The sequence below is a fragment of the Haliaeetus leucocephalus genome, unplaced genomic scaffold (assembly GCF_000737465.1).
Source record: "Haliaeetus leucocephalus isolate CR32 unplaced genomic scaffold, Haliaeetus_leucocephalus-4.0 Scaffold555, whole genome shotgun sequence".
Taxonomy (NCBI): Eukaryota; Metazoa; Chordata; class Aves; order Accipitriformes; family Accipitridae; genus Haliaeetus; species Haliaeetus leucocephalus.
Genome location: NW_010972991.1, coordinates 15,445,673 through 15,467,869, shown reverse-complemented (window position 1 = coordinate 15,467,869; position 22,197 = coordinate 15,445,673). Strand labels below are relative to the sequence as shown.

The 22,197-nt window shown below is 38.7% G+C and overlaps 1 protein-coding gene across 1 annotated transcript in view; it reads left to right on the top strand.

The window, feature by feature from the left end:
* ZFPM2 (zinc finger protein, FOG family member 2) overlaps positions 1–18,051 on the top strand; it is a 258,193-nt gene extending 240,142 nt beyond the window's left edge. The window contains exons 6-8 of the mRNA XM_010577129.1: positions 6,527–6,733; positions 11,129–11,353; positions 14,572–18,051. Of these exons, the coding sequence (XP_010575431.1) occupies positions 6,527–6,733; positions 11,129–11,353; positions 14,572–17,063 (2,924 nt within the window). The 3' untranslated portion in view covers positions 17,064–18,051. The remainder of the gene's footprint in view (positions 1–6,526; positions 6,734–11,128; positions 11,354–14,571) is intronic.
* The last annotated feature ends 4,146 nt before the right edge of the window (positions 18,052–22,197 follow it).

The following is a 22,197-nucleotide window of genomic DNA, read 5'->3' as shown; positions in this document are numbered from 1 at the left end:
ACCTAAATAAACAAGTACATAGATCTATCTAGCAACTATGAAGTAGTTAATAAATTTTTAGCAATTTTATTATAGAAAAAAGGTCTAAAAGAGTAGTGCTTAATTATCTGGACTCCTCTGTGCTGGGCTCTCTTTTGATTGTATTAATGAAGCAGCTGGCCCATTGTTTCTCTTTAATTCCTCTATTGTTTTAAGAATATGTCACAGCTCTTTATTCTTTTATCAGGTGCTGTGCAGGAGGATCCACACAATACCTCATATTCCTACTGTATTTGCCAATGCACAAAGAAACCTCCAAAGCATTTTTCAAAGAAGGGGCACACATAATTTATAAGTTCTGTTCCTTGTACCACTCTACTGTCAAAAAATTTCAACAGTATTGGATTTGAATTAATTATAATTTTTTTATTAAACAATGTGTCTACGTATAGATTTATGTACTTTGTTCATGTCAAAAATTAGAGGTCTGCCCAGTAACTTGTGCCGCACTGAAATGACATTCATTATGCTGAGTCGTCACAACCCCATGGGTGAGAAGCAGGAGGAACCCAAATATGAAGATCCCATCCTATTGTGATGTGCAAATTCTCCTTAAATGCTTAACCTGTGCAACAAAGGAGGGAAGATAATAAATTAACTGCAACACCCATTACCATTACTAAAAAGCATCATTTCTTACAGATTGGAATATTTCATTGGGAGAGGAAGGTTTAATTCAGTTGACGGTGCCTGGAAGTCACTAAGAGTAACAGTCTGTTGTTTAAATAAATTCTGATAGTCTTTTGACCCTTCTTGCAGAAAGATGTGTGTACAGGAAATGGGCTATTATGTTGTTGCAGCAACACAATCAAATCCAGTAAGCACAGATTTTACTACACGAAAGTAGTACTTCTGAATTAACCGGCACTGAAAATTAGTTTTAATAGAAATTGCCATTGATTTCCTAAATTTCTGTGAAAGATGTATGCCATTTCTGGGTCAAAAAACTAGACTCAAATGGTTCAGCAAGGAAAACTGACTAATGCTAAAGACAGGAAAACTGGGATTGCCTTTGAATATATGTTTGTATTGTCATTATGCTTCTTCATCTGTGAAAACATAGCTGCACTTCCTTCCATGAAACAGCTGTACTCATTGGAAACCTTTTTAGCTATTTGCTTTCTTAAGTCACTTTTCTTAAAAGCAGTGGTATGAATCAAGAGGCTTTATGGTTCCATCCATTTTGAAGCTCTTTTCTCCCAGTGGAGTTAATAGGGGAGTCTGTCCTTAAATATATTTTTTTTCAGACTGTGACCCACAGACCCGAAATGATCACTCCTTAAGGTCTGCAAAAAAATAAGTGGGAAAAAAAAGAAGCCCACCATCAGAAGGCTCACTGTGCTGGTGTCTGTGTCTTCCCTGGAAGTGTTGTAGGGTTTTGAGAATCAGAAAGGGTGAAGGGCCATGGCTTTAGTTAAATCTTCAGAGCAAATTGCTGATTCTAAATAGGATAATAGAGGTTGCTTTGTTTAAAAAAACTCCAAATGTAGAAGGAAAGAATGAAGGGCTGTTTTAAAAAAAAAGCAGGTTTCTCTTGTATTTTAGATGTCTGTCCTACATAAAATAAAGTTTTGTATTAGCATGCATATCTATCACCACAGTACTCCTTCTTCTGAATACAGAAGATAGAGTATTACCACATCTAAATATGATTTAATTGGTTCAATTTACTATATATTTTTTATACTAAGTGTGGTTCCATATCTTGATGAGCCCAGATGTAGTTGCGTTTGTGGTTTACAGCATCCCATTGCTTGCATTTTATTATTTTTACAAAGCAAATGTCTATCAATCATAGAGATAAATTAGAAAAAATTGTGCAAACATGACACATCGCTAAGATTTTTTCCAGCATGCTATGTAATTATTAACCTGATTTTTGCCATTGAAAGAAGCCATGAATTACAGATAGCATGGATGAAGTTAAATGCTTTTATATTAGATACATTTTGCTTATACAGTATTCTATAGGTATGGCCATACAATATAATTGAAGCTTTGTCAGCTCTGTAGCCTAGCAACAGATAATACTGTTAGGTTACTGAATTGCTCCTGGTTGACAAGTAGGGAGTATTTTTGTGTTTATCATGTTTGCTAATGATGGGATCCTTTCCAAAAGGCTTGTCTTAATCTTAATTAGAGTTTATCAGCAGAGGTCTGCATGACATTGTGCAGACACTGATTTCATAAATAATAAAAAGTGCAAGTGAAAAATTTGGCAGGAGAAGAAGATATTTAAGACCACTGATTCTTGTAAGAGCAGCATGAATTTCCAAAATGTAATCAAGTTTGAACTGTGACTCTATTCTTTATTATCGAAACTTGCAGTACACTCCACTGCAGTTTTGACAGCAATTATGAGTATGATTTATAAGCTTCCTGTTAGGAACCAGATCTGTTTGCACAAGAATCTTGATCATAAACATTACAAAGAACAGTAAGTCCACAGTTTTTCAGGGACATCAGGACCTTACTTTTTCCTTTGCATAGAAAGTTGGTTTGTTTTGGTTTGGGTTTGGTTTTTTTTTTTATTTAAGGGTGTTGGGTTTTCTTCAAGCAGCAGAAATATTTGCAGTGAAAGATGCAGACAAAGAAGAGAATCCTGAAATAACCTTTCTATTTGGTGGAAACTCTGAGGGTATCAGATAGCTGCTTCAGTGCCTGATGTCATTTGATAAAGAACTCATGCCAATGCAGTTGGAATGTAATTTTTTGCTCTAGTTTGCACAACATGATATTTTTTAACTTTCCCAACTTTCAATGATTAAGTGAGCATTTCTAATTCCTTGCAATGTGAACTAGAAAAGAGTTCAAATAAATACATAGTGTTTACAGACATTTTTATTCTCTTTTTCCGCTTGATATGTTTGCATTATACATCACATAAATTTCTTTGGTTTAACCATAGATATAAAACAATATATTGTAAGCTCAAGAGGCTTATTTTCAATTTCACAGAGTCAGAACTATACTTGTAGAGAAAACAGCTTTCCAATGTCACAAAAACTTCTGGTATTTCAAAACTTCGCTTCTGCACTGGAACAAGAATACGACTTTTCTTACCCTAACATGTAAAACCAGTAAGACCCTTTTCAGTATAAACGGATGACCGGTGTACTCATTATGGGTGACAAGAAGGCCAGAATCACCAGTGTACCATTGTCTTGCATTCTAACCAAATAATATAACCACAACTTCATTTCTGGTGCACTGTTAGTCACTCATCCCTATTAGAGCTTATCTGGACATTCATCTTTTCTCTTCTGATGACTGCATCTGTCTTAGGACTGAGAAACTTGGCCTGGTAAAGCTTTGTTTGAACCATTTGTCCCCCCATAAGCTTTTTCTGACAAAAGGAGCAGTTGGTTAAAAAATTTCTAGCCAGCTTATTCAGAACTTCATCTCACATAAATAACAGGCCTTTATGTTTCCTTATGAAATCTTCACATGTTTGCAAATATTTGAAGGAAACATCTTCCTATCTCTTTTTCCATTGCCACCGGTACTTGGCAAGCACTTCCTTATTATCCTTTTGAAAATCTGTTGTTAACACTGCCCTTTGCTTTATAAAAAGATGTGCTCCTGAGAAATTACTGTGTATATGTCAGTTGTATCTTAGCTTGTAGAAATGTTTGTGGGAAGCAATAACTTTTTTCCTGTTTTGTAACCACCACCTGTAAGGAAGCCCTGATCCCTGGCAAGGCTAGACAGCATAATAATTCATATAATAGTCATGACTGGAACTTCCTATTAAATGCGGAAGCCTCTGCCAGGTTCTCTGTGTGCCATTTCCCTGACCATGCAGTAGAAGGTTCAAGAAGACTTCTCTTCTACTGTTTTCCTGCTGTGCGTGAAGGCCAGGATATTTGCATTCACTGCATTAAGGAGAATAAAGTCGTTTGCATCTTTCAAAACAGCAGCTATTGCCTTACCCTGTGCAAGCAAGCATAGAAGGGGACAAGAGGGGACTGTACTTGTCCTGACCCTGTGGGTGACCATTGCTGCTGAGGTGGTATACTGCATTTCCAGTAGCTGGAAGAATGCATCATTTGGGAATTCGTCTGGGGATGTAACTTAACACAGTATCGTGTACTGATGAAAACATGGACGCATATGTCATGATCACTTAAATGCCTGATTTTCTATAGAGTGGGATGAAAGAAAACAAAATAACAAGGTAATTCTTGGATCTGAACCCTGCTGGGCTGAAGGTTTGTATTCCAGTGCAGGAGTGGATTAAAATTCTGTAGTTCTGATTTCCTTTAATAAGCCAAGCTAGAGATTGTTGTGCTTCCGAAGCTGTCACACATCCCACTCGGCTGTGCCTGCCGTAGGTGTGACAGCCTCCAGGAGCTGGGTGGAGCAGGAGCAGGCAGCCGAGGTCACTGCTCGCTTCAGCTGTCCCAGTGTAATCTGCTGCTGGACATGAGTCAACACCCTGAGGAGCTCTAACACCAGGAGACTGAGTCAGCCTTTTAGCTGATTCAGACTGATTGCAGCTGGAGACCCAGTAATCGACCACACTTTTTTTTCCCCCAAGGGTACATCATGTCAAGATGTTTGCAGGGATAGAGAAAGTCTCGGATGGTTCTTCTGCAGTGACTCATTTTTATTTTAAGAAATCCAGTGAATAATACAGTCTAGGGAGAGCTCTTATTCTATATTAAAATGTACTAAAACATCTTGGTTGATTATTACACTTTCTGCACATAAATAAAATAGAAGTGCATGTTAATAACAGAAGCCCTGTTCCTCCCAGAAAATGAACTGAGTGGTGTTGGCAGTGAGAGTACCCAGTTTCAGATTCTCAAATTGCAGCGTGTGTATCACATATTTTTATCTACGAGACTAATTAAGTACACTTTAGGAATTTAGCCAGGTTCTCTCTTGAACAGGTTTTATACCAGTTTAAAGGCTTCTGTATATTTACTCCTGATTTATATCAGGCAATAAGTCAGTCTGTGCTCTTCAAATGTTTGAATTCCTGCTTGGGCATTAGGATTCTGCATTTGTAGACATTTATGGCACTATCTTCACATTTCATCTTCTTATTCTCTAGAGGAAATTACTCAGATTTGCACCATTTAATGCTGTAATTTTGGAGGGTAGTAAACCTTAGTATGCTTTGGTCCCATCACAGTAAATTGTTTGTAAACTTTGGAGCTACCTTCAACTGCTGTATTACCAAAGGGTGAATACAAAGACACTTTTCTGCTTTGAAACTTTTACACCACTTTGAGGTCTGGAAGCTTAGCTTTATTTTTCCACTGAAACACATTGTCACTGATGCTGTTTTGTTTGCTCATCTTTGAAAGCTAATAGACTGGTTTAATTAATTGTCCAAGATTTCTCTAAAACAATGTCCTAATTCTTCCATTTAGCTGTGGCATATCATACACTGTTGTTATCTCCTCTACCAGATTTTTGCAACAAGTTGTTTTAAAACTATAATCTCTTTGAGGGGAAAAAAATGAAGTGCAGTTGAAAAGGCAGTTATGCCGAAAGATAAACACAGCAATATTACTTATCAAAACGAGTACAGTTTTTGCTTGCCTAATGAATACAACATATAGCTTTTTCTATATATACAAAACCTGAGGAAAAAAAAGCTTTATAACATACAAAGTATGCAACATTATTTCAGGCATAACTGTATTGGATATGTATCTAGGCCTGAGAGTGTAGATAACACAATATAAGTGCTTTGCCTGTCTAAACATGTTAAATAAATGAGCATTCACTATCGCATTCAAATACATTAGTAGATGTACTCGCATAGTTAATTTTCTTTTTAATGCACTACACGTGACATTTGCAGCACAGAGCTATAGTGTATCTTACTGTTTGATGAAAGTTCTTCCACCTCCCCCCCCTTTTAAACAAACCTTTATTTGAATAAGCCTTTATGAAACAGATCTTTGGCATATCTTCTTTTCAGGAAGTTCAGTCAGTGTAAGCAGAGATAAAGCAGTCATGTTATGAAGAATATTACATAAGGGAAGGTTTTTTAGAGAAAGAGGGTGGCAAACAGAAGGGAGGGGAAGAACGCCCTTAAGAGCAAAACTGATTTCTTTCTTGCAGCTGTTTGGTTTTATTGTGCTGTGATTTGGTATTCAAAATAAAACAAACTTGGAGTTATGAAAAAATATACAGGAAGTTTGGTGAAAAGTAATGATGAGAAAAGTGCCATATAAAATATTTCCACCTGTATCTTGATTTTCATAATGCTGGCCTTCTAGGAGACAAAATGAAAAACTAAAATGAATATTCATGCTCCAACTAGTTAGGAAAAGTATCCCCAAATTGTTGTCCTTATACATTGAAAATTCCTATATTGATAGAAGGGAGACAGTAAAAATTATTTGCCTCTTTACCTTCAACAAGCTATTGAAATTTAAAAAAAGAGTGTGAAGATATGGCACTGATGTTTTAAGTTCTGGAATCTGATATCGTCAATTAAATCTTTCTGCTTTTATGTTTCCTGTAGGAGGGCAGCTTTGGTGTACCACGACCAAGGCCATCTCAGAGGGTGAAGAGCTGATTGCCTTTGTTGTAGATTTTGACTCAAGGCTGCAAGCTGCTAGTCAGATGACTCTCACAGAAGGGATGTATCCTGCACGCCTGCTGGACTCAATACAATTGCTCCCGCAACAAGCTGCCATGGCATCTATTTTGCCTACGGCTATTGTGAATAGTAAGTCATGAATACTATTCTCTGGCGTTTTTTTAAAACAGCAGTACTTTAAGGCATATGTGAAGACCTAATACAGTGCTAGTGAATTCAAGACCACAGAAACCACATGACTTAATACCCACAGCTCGAAGCCTGCTTTTGTTCTGCCATCATTTCAGATGAACTCACAGACATAAAAGGAGGAAGAAGAGCTGTTTGGCGGCTGGGGTCTGCAAGAGCCTCACCCAGAGTATCTGAGCTGCCCTCATGTGGAGGTTCTGTGATCTGCTCCCAGAGGCAATAGGATCAGAAACTTAAAAAAGTAGATAAGACAGGCCTGTTAGCTCACAAAGTCCAGCCTCTCCTGCTCAAGTAAGCTTGTTGCTTACAGCTGCAGCTTCTGGTAATAATTCATGATACTCAATGGAAAGAAAGAACACATCTCTTCAGTGGCTGTTTCAAAATGCAGTGGAGATCATGCCTTATAGAAGCCCTGATTTACTGTAGTATCTCCACTCAGCGTGGCTATCCAAGAATGTTTTTAGGTCCTCTGGCCATCAATAGACCCTATCATGGACAAAATACAGCATGTAATTAAGTGCTGTCTTTAGAGAGGAGGGGCATGAGTACATAAGTCAGTTCCTGAAGTGGGACAATTCAGCTGGAATTAATTTCATTTCTTTAACTTTTTCTTATTACTGCTTTTTACAGCCCTAGTCCCTCATCCTCCTAAGTACTTTTCTAATACGTTAGCTGTTACTATGGTCCTCACCAGTCATCACTTAGACCTATTGCACATCCTTGGTTCTCAGCAATTCGTAAGCCTGTGCATTTAGATCCCATGTTGGAGCACTTCCCTGTGCCTCCCGTGGTTTCTAAGTATTGTAATTAGATATAGTGAACTACTGAACACAGTATTTCAGGTGTGAATACACATTCAAACACATGATCTGCCACTCAGGCTCACACCAAATAACGCTATGTCTTGAACAGTCATACCATCTTCAAGCTCCTCAGACAGGACTAGTTAAAATATCTGTGGTAACACATTTCATTCTGTGTTTTCCTTTTTTTTTTTTTTTTTTAGTAATTGCTTATTTTCTGTGTAAACAATCTTGATAGCTACACATTTATTGTCAGCCTGTTTTAAAAGATAAACCTTAAAATGTCCAAGTCATCCAAGTCCTCCCTTCCAGAGAGTAAGTTGGCAGCAACCTCAAGCCCTTTATCAAAGCACATTCATTTTTACCCCCAGCAGTGGGGCTACTGTGAGCTGACATACCTTTTCACAGAACCAGCAATTAGCACTGTACAGGACCTTTCCAAAAGAAGGTGTCAGAAGCCCCTAAAATGGACCACCAAGTTACCACAGTTAGGGTAGACCAGTGTTTATAGCCAGCAGCTGCAAGGGAGCCACCAGGGAGGGAATTACCTAGCCTAAAGGGCAAAGACTCATTCACAGCTTGTTTCAGCTGAGGATGTATTTTTGTGCAAATCTACATGAGGCCAACTCTGGGCTTTGGCAAAGTAGTCAGATTTCTACAGCGTCAGATTTCTGGAAACACCTTTGCTGCAAGCACTGCCTTTTGCAGAGCCCTGGAAAGCCGCACAGGTCATTGCCACTTCTGCTGCTAAGAATCTAACTTTACAGTGCATCAGCTCTTGCTATACAGGCTTAGCAGCAACTTGGAGTAACCTTTGTACCCCTAACTCCAGGAGGTTGCTAAAGTAGCAAGTCTTGCTGTCCAGAACTTTCCACCTCGGTTCTGACTCTGCCTCTCACCAGGCAGGGCTGTTTCAACATTTCATTGTTGAGTTGGTGAAATTCAGTTTCTTCAGTAAAGTCTCGAGCTAGATTGAGTCCAGTAATATGCTGAATGCACCTCTAGATTTGTAGTGAGTCAGGTCCTAACCATTCTTTTGCTAGATCTCTGAAAAAAAATAAGTTTCTAGAAAAATTAAGTGTTGTAGGGGATTTTTTACTGTTTCCTAACATTTTCTACTTGAAAAATCAGAATTTTAATATATCCCTTGCCTCATTCAGCTTGAACTTGAATGTTTCATTTCCTGAATTGATTCATTGAAATATTTGGAAACTATCCATTGAAACAAAGTGAAATATTTTGCTCTTAAAGAATTAAAATATTAACTTCAAGTAGCCTTTATCTATTTTGCATTGCTTTAGGGGAGTAATAGTTTCAGATCCTATCTCTATACATTGTTTTCCCTGGAATTCCATCCTCTCAGTATGTAAAACTTCTCAAATTAATTTCCTCTGCATGGCATGTAACAGGAGTCACATATTCACCATGCATAACTGGAGCTACGGACTGTCCAGGCCATCTAGCCCATAGGAAATAAAGATGGCTGGAAGTCAAATTCGTTAAGTAATCAGAAAGTTAAATTCTGTGATGGAAGGCAGTCAAATGAATTCAAATGACATGTTGCCCATATCAGAATTTCCTATTAATACTTTTGGACTTTCTGTTCTGTGGAAACCTCAACAGTTCAACTTTTAAAAACCATTTGAAGCCAAAAACAAATGCTGAAATGTCAGTTTTCACATGAGATGGACATTTCAAATGATGCAAGCTGTATCAGTAATGTTTTTGTAGTGGTGTATACTGGAATACTAACTGCTCCATTAAATGTTTGTGTCTTAAATTCATGCACAATTATTCAGTGGCAAAGGGAAAAATAGAAACTCATAGTGTTGAAAATATTTTATGCAAATTCACGAGCAGAAAAATAGACAAGCATTAGCAATGCAGTCAGAGAAGCAAACTCAGCAATGTAAATTTTGGCTGCATTTGTAGATATTTAACAAATAAAAGACTCATCCATTTCAATGGGTTGGAGTCTTCAATTTTGTTCACCCAAGGGATTGGAACAGTCCTATACACAGTATTTGTAATTAAACATAAATTGTCATGAAAGATAATGAATTACATCATCAGCTACACATGCAGTTATTTTCAGAGCAGCCAACCATTCTTCAAGACTAAGTTAATTACAATCACTAGCAGCTTTTTGCATTCTGAAGTCAGTGGGAGTTTTGATGTTGACCAAGATGTGTTTTGGTGTTGACTGCAATTGCCCATTCTCTGATCCTGAGGTCAGCTGGGACAGTCTGGCTGCACTCATAATTTTATCCTCTCTTAGTCTCAAAAACAGGTGAGAAGTGTCCAAACCAGTTTCAGGGAATGATCCTAGGCCCATGGTAACTCCTGAACTGTATGCAGTAATGGGGAAGGTGTTAATTGACTTAAGCTAAAAGTGTGGAAGGGACCATTCTCATGATTTAGCATTATAAACAAGAAGTTCCAGTGCTCTAGTCTGGACCTTGTTGCTGTTTAATTTACTGGTGTAAATGTACCGTAAAGGGCTGGGATTTTTTCCTTGTTCTTACTGATAGAATGGCAAGTTCAGCTTTCAGAAAGATCAAACAGGTCTTTGGTCCAAGACAGATTTGCAACATGCACTGTGTAGGTATCCTTCTGATGGGATATTAAGAACCAAATATGTCTGCTTTGTGTAAATACACAGTATTCATTATTACTCTTCATGTGAGTAAAGTATATAGCCTTCAGTACACAATCAAATTATCTACTCCCTCTGCTGCTGGGAAGCACTCTGTGCAACCTCTGCATTGCCTTCCCCTCAGAGCGGGTGCTGACACTTTGGGATAGAAGACAATGAAAAATTGCATTATTCTTAGCAAATATCCCTTTTGCATAGTGAAAAGTGGAACAGTAACAATTTAACAAAAACAAGAGGACAAAAGTACATCAGAAATTTTAACTTCTAGTATTAATAACAACAGGAACGCAGGAAATAAACATGCTGCTTAGTATAATATTACATTCAACACTGTAGGATCTTAAGGAAACATAATCCAGCGTGGCTTCCTGGATATCAGAGCAACAGGATTTTACAGTAATAACTGCATAAGCATTCTGAAAATATACATTCTTCAGAATGATCTGCAATTAGCACTCAAAAATTCCAAGGCCCAATGCTGGAAAGACTTCTGCACACAGAGAAAAAAAAAACACAATTGAAAGATGTCACCTATTGAGTAGTGATTTACTGGAAATACAGCTTAGTTCTTGACTTAGTACTGCATATTCAGAACAAACAATTAATTTACTTTCATTTTTTAAATAATTACATGCCAAAAACTTGTAGCTGTTTTTTCTAGTAACTTTATAATATCTCCTTGAAAGAAACAACTGTCTCCCACGTTCGGTCTCTCACCTGCAAGTGACATTTTAATAAACCCATGGCTCTCTTTTCAGTATTTTATTAAATAAGCATGCGTTTAATGGGGAAGTGAGGGGAATTAATCCAGCTGTGTTAATTGGTTGACACTGAGTGCACCGTGGCTAACCTGCACCTGGTTATATTTGCTTGTAGAGGACATATTCCCTTGCAAATCCTGTGGCATTTGGTATCGAAGTGAGCGGAACCTGCAGGCCCATCTCATGTATTACTGCAGTGGGAGGCAAAGAGAGGGGCCTCAGCTGTCAGAGGAGAATGAAGATAGTTCTCAGCAGATATCCAGTGTCTGCCCCTTTCCGCAGTGCACCAAAAGTTTTTCTAATGCAAGAGCTCTGGAAATGCATCTAAATTCTCACAGTGGTAAGTACCATGTATTTTCCTGTATCATCTTCTAGATTTAGCTATTTGAAGAATTATTCACTATAGACATTCACTGGATCAATGACTCTCCAAATACATGCAAGCATTGGGTGTAGATACTACCAAAATGTCAACAGTTTCTGACCTGTGTTCTACACCAAGCACCTCTCCCAGGTAACCAGTGTCATTTCTTTTATCTACTGATGCTCATTTGAATGCTGTCTCTCTCTTAATAAGTGTATACACACATACATGCAGCATTTCTTTACTGGTGAAGGTACACTCAGGAATCCAGACACAGTTAGACTGCTGCTGCTTGGTCTCTGAGAAATTCAAACAGTTACTTCAGGATTCTATCCAACAAACGTGAGTCTGCTAGACTACAATCTCTACCTATCCTGTTTTGATGCTCATCAGAGAAATACACACCACCAGAGAGCAAGTTCTTCTGAAATAAGATCTTGGGGTCCTAGAGTAGGCTTCTTAGGCAGGAGGCTTTAAGGACCAGGCTCCAGAACTCTGTGTGCTTTTCCCAGGACACCTGTTTCATATAAACTTCTTGTTGCATAACAATATTCTTTTCCCTCCTTATAAATATAAAGTGGGGATAGTATTTTCTTTGTCCATGTTGTTTAAATTATAACACTAGATATACAGAAAGTGGGATTACAAAATTCTTGAGATTAAAAATTGAACTCAGCAGGAATCTTATCTCCCTCCCTGAAGGTCCTTTGAGTGTGCTGTTTGAATTTGTTTTGAATTAGGGCTGGAAACACAAAGTTTGAGTTTGCAGAACATTCTGTATTGGAGTTTTCAGTAGCAGAGAAAACCTACAAATAAGAAAGACCACAGTGTCAGATTATGGCTGTGTTGGCTGTCTGGTGTACAGAGCTGTGTCTGGAAAGAGGCAAGGGCCCTGCAGGAGTTCCTGATCCTCCTGTTAAATGGATGGAGTCTAAAGGACACTACTGTGTGCTTTATTCAGAGAAGAAAGCCTTATTCAGCTGCAGTGTAAAAACTCCTGGAGGAGTGGGAATCTACTCTGTGGACTTGGTGAAATGAAAAATGTTCCTCTGATACTTGGGCAGCAATTACAAATTTAGAAAACATCATGTTGCCTTGGAGGAGTTTGGTACCTCCCAGAACAGGACTAGAAGAGTGCTGAGTGAGAAACTTCTGTATGTAGAGAACACAGACAACACTTAGCCATTCATTCAGAGGTCAGATCTTTTTGTGCTTCCAGATCTTAACTTTGAATATCAGGCTATTGCCGTTTTCTGTCTCTTGCCTAGCAAATATTTCACTGTTCAGTGAACCAGCGAACAGTAGGAACAGCTTCAACAAGAGCAGGCGAGTGCAGCCCAGCATGTCTTACAGCCTAGTAATTAAAACCAGGTACTCTTGGAAGATAACAAATTCATTTCTCCCCAAGCAGAGGAAAATTCTGAAATCTTAGCCGTTGTGTAAAAGGGTTGCTTCAGCTCTTTGCATTTAGTGACATACCGTTGGCTTAGGTGTTGAGAGGGTTTTGAGCCATGAGCTGTGAGTGACCGTGTCTTCTTGCAATCTAGAGATAAGCATCTGTATTCCTTGAAAGACATAGGTCTGAGATCCTCCTGAATTTCCAGTAAGAACCTTTAGGTATTTCTCAGATCAGCAGCTAAAAGTCAGGCCTTCCCCTTCTTTTTAGTCATAAACCAGTCAGTTCAATCATTCTTGCTCTCTTTCAGATCCTGTCCATCTTTATTTTTCTATACAGAGTCTCACAAGTTGTAACAGCTTCTGCAGTAGGAATGAAACATTCCTCTTCCAAATGCCCTGTAAGCTAGTGCTCTGTTTGCTTCAGCTTCTGTTACCGTTCCCGCTGGGGGCTGTAACAGACCCACATCACTGGAGCGTGGAGGCCCGACTGAAATGCAGTCCATAGAGACACTCCACTATGACTGTATCCCATGATGTGGAATCGTATGAAACACCGTCTCATGGCAGTGGAGGAGCTAAAGCTTCAGATGGCCTCCTAGTGAAAAAGTGCCTGACAAGGAACAAGCACTGATTAAAGTGCTGTGTGTCTCCTCGGCTCCCTTCTGGCCTCTGAGGCCAAGAGAAGTTCAAATTCAAATGTCACTCACAACTGTGGGAGTCAGTGATGCTAGGGAAGAAGTGAGGATCTCCAGGTACAATCGAATTACTTCCCACAGGTTGAGCCACAATATTCTTACAGCTTTATATTGTCCAACTACCATGAACCTAGTTTACTTGACCAAGGTATGGTGTATGTCTGTGTGTGTGTAGACAGAACAAATGCCCATTTTAGATTCCGGATATCATCCCTACCAATATTTTTTCATTTTTTATTGTCTAACAGGTAATCAGAATCTGTGTTGTTGCAGTAGAAAAATTTGGTCTTGTCTATTTTTAAAGCATTTTCAGTTTCAAAATACTGTGAAACGTGAGCGTTTTGTTTCAGCAGTGATTGTAAGATGGCTTTGAATATACTGTTCTTGATAGGGCAAGCTGTAGTGATTTCATGAGGAAAAGGTGTTGTATTACAGCAGTAGTTGCCTACGGCCATTATATATGGAAGATAAAATGTTGGTGAAGCCGTGTCTTACCCCTCCTCGTCTCTTCACAATGCACACAACTCATCAGTCCTTTTTGACGAGGATAGATCTGCCTCCTGTTCCCAGACTACAGCCAACTCATGCAGGCAAAAAGCTGAGCATCAATGATGCTCAAAATGCTACTTCTGCTCTGTCTGTGCCTTTCAGGCACTGAGAGCTGTACCTCAAGCCATATCATAACCTTGAGCCTCTTGTCCTTGATGAGCTTTCTGTGCATTCAAAATTTCCAGTGATTGTGTATGGGGAACATTATGTCTCCTTTAGTTAAAACTGTAATTTCTAAGACCTTTTCATTTAGAGTAAGTCTAGGCTATTTTTATCCTTTCTCTTGTTCTTTCTTTCCCTTCATCGCTGCTGAATGCATGCAGATACTAAGGCTCTCCGAAGCAGAGCAGAAGTCTGGGAATATCCTCTAGCAGTTCAAGGAAAGAAATTCTGACCCAATTCAAGTATTTTCAGGGTGACTAATACCATCCCATCAGAAGAAAATTAGTTGTTGTCACTGTGTTTGTACCTTCTGTGCAACTGATCTTCCAGTATACTTCATGAAGGGCAAAATGATCACTTTATTTTGTATTTTACTTGTCTTTTCTGTAGGAGTGAAAATGGAAGAATTTCTCCCGCCCGGTGCTAGTCTGAAATGCACAGTTTGTACTTACACTGCAGACTCAGTGATTAACTTTCATCAGCACCTGTTCTCGCATCTTACTCAAGCTGCCTTTAGATGCAATCACTGCCATTTTGGCTTCCAAACTCAGAGGGAGCTACTGCAGCACCAAGAGTTACATGTCTCTGGCAACAAAATTCAGAGAGAAAGTGACATTGAACACTCTCCAAGTGGAAACGAAGAAGGTTTACAGCCAGCAACGGACCTGTTGAGCAGAAATGATATTCCCCAGAGCCAAAAGACCATGCAGACTAAAGATGCAAGTTCTGATACAGAGCTTGATAAATGTGAAAAAAAGGCTCCACTTTTCCTTCCAAACCAGAGGCCAGAAACCCAGCCTGCAACAAATAAGCAGAGTTTTTCATACACTAAAATAAAATCTGAACCATCCAGTCCAAGACTTGCTTCATCACCAGTTCAGCCTAATATTGGTCCTTCTTTCCCAATGGGACCTTTTCTTTCCCAGTTTGCTTTTCCCCAAGACATCACTGTGGTTCCTCAGGCTTCAGAGATATTAGCCAAAATGTCTGAACTGGTCCATCGAAGACTGAGGCATGGAAGTAGCAATTATCCTCCTGTAATTTACAGTCCTTTGATGCCCAAAGGGGCTACATGTTTTGAGTGTAACATAACATTCAATAATTTGGACAACTACTTGGTACACAAAAAGCATTACTGCAGCAGCCGATGGCAGCAGATGGCAAAGTCACCAGATTTTTCCAGTGTTCCAGAAAAAATGCCAGAAGCTGTGAGTCCCAGTAACGGTCAAAGCTCAATAAACATCCTGAATGCAGCTCCTCACACATCAGATCCAGAGAATCAGCTTCTGCAGACGTCTTGCATAAACTCTTCCAATGTTTTAGATTTGATCGGGCCAAACAATAAAAGTCATGAAAAAGACTTTACAGCACAATCTAAGAAGTTGTCATCTGCAAGCAACGGCGATGAGAAGATAAACGGAAAACCTTCTGATGTGAAGAATCCCAATGCTCCTTTAGTAGAAGGGGAGAGTGATCCTAACAAGACCACGTGTGAAGCTTGTAATATTACTTTCAGCAGACATGAAACGTACATGGTCCACAAGCAGTATTACTGTGCCACTCGCCATGATCCCCCACTGAAGAGGTCCGCTTCCAACAAAGTGCCTGCCATGCAGAGAACAATGCGTACCCGGAAGCGAAGGAAGATGTATGAGATGTGCCTACCAGAGCAAGAGCAGAGGCCACCACTAGTTCAACAGCGATTTCTAGAAGTGGCTAATCTTGGCAATCCTTGTACATCTACTCAAGAGTCAACAGAGGGCCTTGGAGAATGTTACCATCCACGATGTGATATCTTTCCAGGAATAGTCTCGAAGCATCTGGAAACATCACTCTCTATTAACAAGTGCGTTCCAGTTTCAAAGTGTGATACTCCCCACTCCACTGTGTCTTGCTTGGAGATGGATGTGCCAATAGATCTCAGTAAAAAATGCTTACCCCCGTCAGAGAGGACATCCACTTCTCCCAAAAGGCTGCTGGACTACCATGAGTGCACAGTATGCAAGATCAGTTTTAACAAGGTAGAGAACTACCTGGCTCACAAGCAGAATTTTTGCCCTGTCACTGCCCATCAGCGTAATGACCTGGGACAACTCGACAATAAGGTGTTTCAAAACCCAGAAAGTGAAAGAAACAGCCCAGATGTCAGTTACGAAAGAAGCATAATCAAATGTGAGAAAAACGGAAACTCAAAACAGTCCTCTCCTAATGGAAACTTATTTTCCACACACTTAGCAACACTTCAAGGACTAAAAGTCTTTAGTGAAGCAGCCCAGCTTATTGCTACAAAAGAAGAAAACAAACATTTGTTTCTTCCACAATGCCTTTACCCTGGAGCAATAAAGAAAGCTAAAGGAGCAGATCAGCTGTCTCCATATTATGGAATAAAGCCAAGTGATTACATTTCTGGTTCTCTCGTCATTCATAATACTGATTTAGATCAAAGCACAAATACAGAAAGTGAATCTCCTAAAGGCCAGGCGCCTTCAAATGGATGTGCTGTGCAGAAGAAAGAGTCTCTTCCGCTATTGCCGAAAAACCGAGGCATGGTAATAGTTAATGGGGGACTAAAACAGGAGGAAAGACCTGCCACAAACCCACAGCAAGAGAACATTTCCCAGAATCCTCCACATGAAGATGGGCACAAGTCTCCTTCTTGGATCTCTGAGAATCCCTTAACTGCCAATGAAAATGTCTCTCCAGCAATTCCTACAGCAGAGGAACAGTTGTCTAGTATAGCTAAAGGCGTGAATGGTTCTACCCAGGCCCCAACCAGTGGAAAGTATTGCCGACTGTGTGACATCCAGTTCAACAATCTTTCAAACTTTATAACTCATAAGAAGTTTTATTGCTCGTCACATGCAGCAGAACATGTCAAATGAAACAATCGGTCACCTTTGGTACCTGTGTTTAGCATATTGTTCCATACAGTCTAAAGAAAGCTGTTTGAATTACATCTGGACAATCAGGAGATTTCACTATTGCTGAGTTGAAGACTTAAAGGTGTAATTTCATTACAGTCCATTAGTAAAGTGTATTATTGGTGCCATTTTCAAAAATATTAATTTATTTTACCAGCAGTATTCATAGCTGTAGTTATGTTATTTTTTATTTAAAAACTTTATATTAAAGTCATTTGTAATGTTATTGTATAGTTATTGTGTAGCACATATGGTTTGCACTGTATAGTAGATTTTAAAGAAAATAGTCGCAAACAATACAGAAAAGCATTTTAGAAATAGCTTCAAAAGCACTTGTGTATCCTGATTTTTTTTCTTATATGCTGTTGCAGATATATGTATATGCTAAAATATAACTTGCAAAGAAGTTTCAACTATGCTGTAAAGTTCGCCTTAAAATTTCAATTTTTTGAACAATTGGGCTCAGTTTGCACTTTATATTTTAGCAGATACAGTACCTTAGTCATTAGGCTTTGCATTTGTATGTAGCAGTATGTTTCTGTCCACTTTCTTAATCTGAAACGTACGTTAAATGAAGATGGCAATTTTTTTCTTGTATAGTACTTGTATTTTCTTTCGCTGATGCATCTCTGTCTCAATTTTTAAACCTTTGCTGTTAAATGCAATACTTTATAAAGAATGAACAAAATTACTGGAAGCAGTATTGTAAGTAATGAGGTCATATCAATCAGTTTTATCTTTTGAAAGGCACAGTCTAAAACAAAACCCTAAACTCAATGCTGCAATTATGAATCTAATTCATATATAAGATATATTTAAATATAAGAGTAGCAATACTGCAACTGGTGATCACAAAGATAATGTTCTACTTCTGATAGAAATAATTTCTCAACAAATGTTGTTACTATGCATGTATATGGATGGAATAAAATTCCAGATCATTGGAGAAGTTTGGCGGTAATTTCTTTAAATTTATTTTATTTTGTTTTCAAGGAGGATTTAGAGCTCGCAAACTGTAAAGAAGCTCTTAAGAACAGGTTAACATTGCCCCTTCTTCAATGGAAGCAAAGTGTTCAAAGAGAAAATGAGTAGAAAGGATGCCTCCACTCTGAGGGAGTCCTTGCTGACAGGTCACTAGTTCAGCTAAGTCTAAGACAACCTAGTGAACTAAAACTTAAAATGTGAAAGTCTGAAACCAGGATGGTTGTTCTCTTTACTGCAGCTAAGGAGGACATGCTTCCCTGACAGTACCTCCATATGTCAAAATCAGTGGAACAATCTGCTTCATAACACCTCTGGTATGATTCTTTATGTGTTCAGTGGTCTTACATGAAAAACAATAGCATTCATTTAAATAGCAGTTTGCTCCACTAATTCAATATAGAAATACTATTCAATAATTTATGTTATATTAAAATCTGAACTAATGCATAGTTAATACCCTTCACTTGCAGTTGTTCAGTCTCCTGTACACTGTTTTCATAAAAAAATTGATATTGTAAAACTGACCTTTTGATGCATTTTTAATCCTACAAATTTGAAAGAAAAACCATGACCTAAATAGTCACATAAAAGTTGTATTTAATTTAGTTCCTATATGCAATACCACTGACTTTCAGCAACCCCATCCCTGTGTACTTTCGAACTGAATTTGTCCTTTTTTTATTTGTAAGTGTAGGTACATGTGATCCAGTAGCAAAAATAATAAACACTTCAAAAACTATTATTAACAACTCTGGTGGTTAGCTGGGCTTGAAATACAGAACAAGAGTGCTTAAAATTGTACTAAATCTCACTCTCAACAAAGATAACAGGTGTATACATTAATTTCAGTAGGGCCAAAATTGGTCCTATAGCAAATACTTTGGGTAATAGGACTTGTGAAGGAGAAAAAGCATAAGAAACACAGGGAGAACAAAACAGACAAATCATTCATGATTATCAATTAAACATTTATTAGAAAACACCACACCAATGTATCTAAGACTCCACAATATTTGAGATAGATGTTATATTTTGACCTTTTTGCTGGCAAACGTTATTTTGAAGATTATCCATCATACAAAATTGTTTTAAAGAACTAAGTGATTACATCTGGATTGAAATAAGCTAATTCTGAAAGATCTACATGCATAGACGAAAACTTTTAGGTGAAGTTGGTCAGAAAGCCACAGGTGGTGTAATTTACAATTGCTGAGCTCTAGGGGTGTGTTTAGACCGTGAGAAAGTAAAGGAGAATATCAGGGTTAAAGGGACTACCTAGCTGAAAAGTGGTGCCGAAAGGGAAAAGCCTTATCACAAAACATTTCTGATCTGGAAATGCTGAGGGTACCTGATATATTCCAGAGGTAAATTAAAGCCTGCCATGCTGCATTATATTCTTCCCAGTGGCTAGTCCAATTGCTTTCACACGACAGAATATACCTGGTAGCGTTTTCTCTTTATAAATCACCTATTTGGTTGAGCAGTCCCATTTGTACAAGTTCAAAACAAGCACAACCTGTTCGTCTGTCGGTACAGAGTTACTCAATTTTATACACATTTTACACATTTTACTCACTTCACTGGAGCACCTAGCAGGTCTGACACATGCTAAATCCCAAAGTTATACCATCATACTCTCTGAAAGTAAAACTTTACCCTAGCTAGACGGGTAGCAAATATAGATTACTGACATTTGATTTCTTACACCTTTGTTAAAAATAGAAAGCATTTAATAAAGATAGCTGCTCACATAGCTGGGCTCAGGAACCATGTTTTTCCATAACTTTACACACTATTTTCCATTTCTTCACTTTCTTTATTGCACCGATTTTTTAATTTGCTCATTTGAAATAAGAACATAAACATTTTGGCCAGCCAGAAATCTCCCTCCTGTCTCTTAAACCAGTTTGCACAATACTGGCCTAATCCCAGCTGGGGGCTTTAAGCACATCTATGTTTAAGTCATAAGTATTGTTTACAGGAATAAACTACCTAAATCTGTTTTCTCACCAAGTGATTATTTGTATTCTGTTCAGATTATATTTAGGCATTTGTTCAAGGTGATAATAGAACAGGTAAACTGCCTATTGCTAAAAACTTCTCTTGAATATAGATTCTTCCCTAGTTCTTTTAGGTTTTTGTAGGTTTATTAATTATTTATCAAATCACCTATGCAAAGAGAGTCCATCCTTAGTAAGTCTTTGACACCTGGAGCTCAGCAGGAAGCAGAGCACCTCAGTTAAATGGTTTGGATCCAGTAATCCCTGTCAGGTAGAGTCAGTGAATAATTCTTTGGGGCTATAGAGTGGAGATGAATAGCTCAACAAAAGGCATTAAAATATTTCCTGGTTTTATGATACAAAAAAATAAAATTGCTCTACGTGAAGGCCTAATACTTAGAAGAGCCAATTCCTGCCTGACTCCCTGTGTACTGATTGCCTGGCAGGTTTTGCGTTCAACTTTTTGGCTTTTTAAGGAAGATTTCCTTATTCACAGAATACCCCATCCACATGATGTGCTCAGAACTAATGTTGTGGCCGCATCCCTGTCTGCCTCATTTATTTGTCTGTATCCTAAAATTCAGACTTTGAAAGGCTGTTGTGAGTCCCCATTCATATCACAATTTTCACACAGTCGTCATGCGTTCTCTCACATCACCATGTGAATTTTTTACATGATGGTGATTTTTTTCATTGTAACCATAAATCAAGTGGACATGCTTAATGCAAGCAGTAAAGGGTATTGCTACAAGCTGATGTCTGTTTGTCTTGAATTAATTGTAATAACATTAGGGTTCTGGTGATATTTTCTCATTGCTACAAATAATCATAAAACTACATAATTGATATTTGCTGTGGAGTCACACTGCTAGCTCCTAGTCTTTCATTTCTACCAGATAACTGTTGACTACATTCATTGTCTGACAATGTCCACAGGAATGTAGTAATCACATCCCAAACACAATCTGAGAGGACGTATGAGGTGATTGCTTCCTTGTACAATAAATGCTGCACCACTGAGAAATGCAGGAGGAAAAAAATAACAACTAAAAATAACTGATAGAGAAATTAAAAAAATGAAATCAAAGCCAGAACAACCGTCAACGTGAGGCAGACGTGGGCTGATTCATTCCTCTGAATGTACATAAGCTATGAACCAGAATCCACTCTAAAAAGGTGGAGCTGAGGTGGAGCTCTGAACAGCCTGGAAAACCTGGCATAAAGAAAATTCCATGGTGAGTACAGTGGAAGAAGGGTGGTATGGGATAATCTAATTGAGGGGCAAAGAAGATAAGGAGAAAGCGAATCAGCACTTTGTTGATCTGGAGAGTGTAGTATGGTATGCTGATGGTTGCAGAAGGCAGCAGTTACAAGGCGTCAGTGCTACAAAAACACTGCACATCCCAGGAGGCCTGTTGAGAGAGGCTAAAATACTGATGAGACAAAATCCTTGGAAGTTCAGTCCCAAATGCTGAATATTGCCAGTGCAAAATTCTGGCTCCTGGTGGTCTCTTTTTCCCCAAGGCTGGCAAATGAGGAACACAACCACAACACTTCCACCTTCCAGGTCACCTTCACAGCTGGAGCACTGCGCTGCCGGGAACTCTCAGGACAGGCACCACACAGAACAGAGGTGTGTGATCCTATTGTAAATTAGAGATAAGTCAGAGACCCAAGCTTCAGCTGTGTTAGCCTGCGAGCATGTCTGGCCCTCTGTCCGACGTCTTTCATGCAGGTCGCTGACAGTGCTTTCAATCCAGACCCTTTTGAGACCCCGTAAAGCCACAGCAAAATGAACTAAAATAATACTGGTGGCACTTGTGTATGAGGTGAAACGGACCACGGGGCAGGAAGGCAGGCAGGAAATCTGCACTCACATAATTAAAGCTTCTTCATAATATGGAGGCAGAAGTTGAACAAATTATGACTGCAAGTGTGGGATGAGCTTTTGTGCTGGGGTGAACAGGAAACCATAATTCTGATAGTTTCAACTTCTAAATACATGTTTTTCTTACTATATACACAGACACACACATATGTTATATATAAAACATACACAAAGAGATGAGCATGCCCAAAAGAGAGGAAGAACCTAAACTAGATTAAGAAGT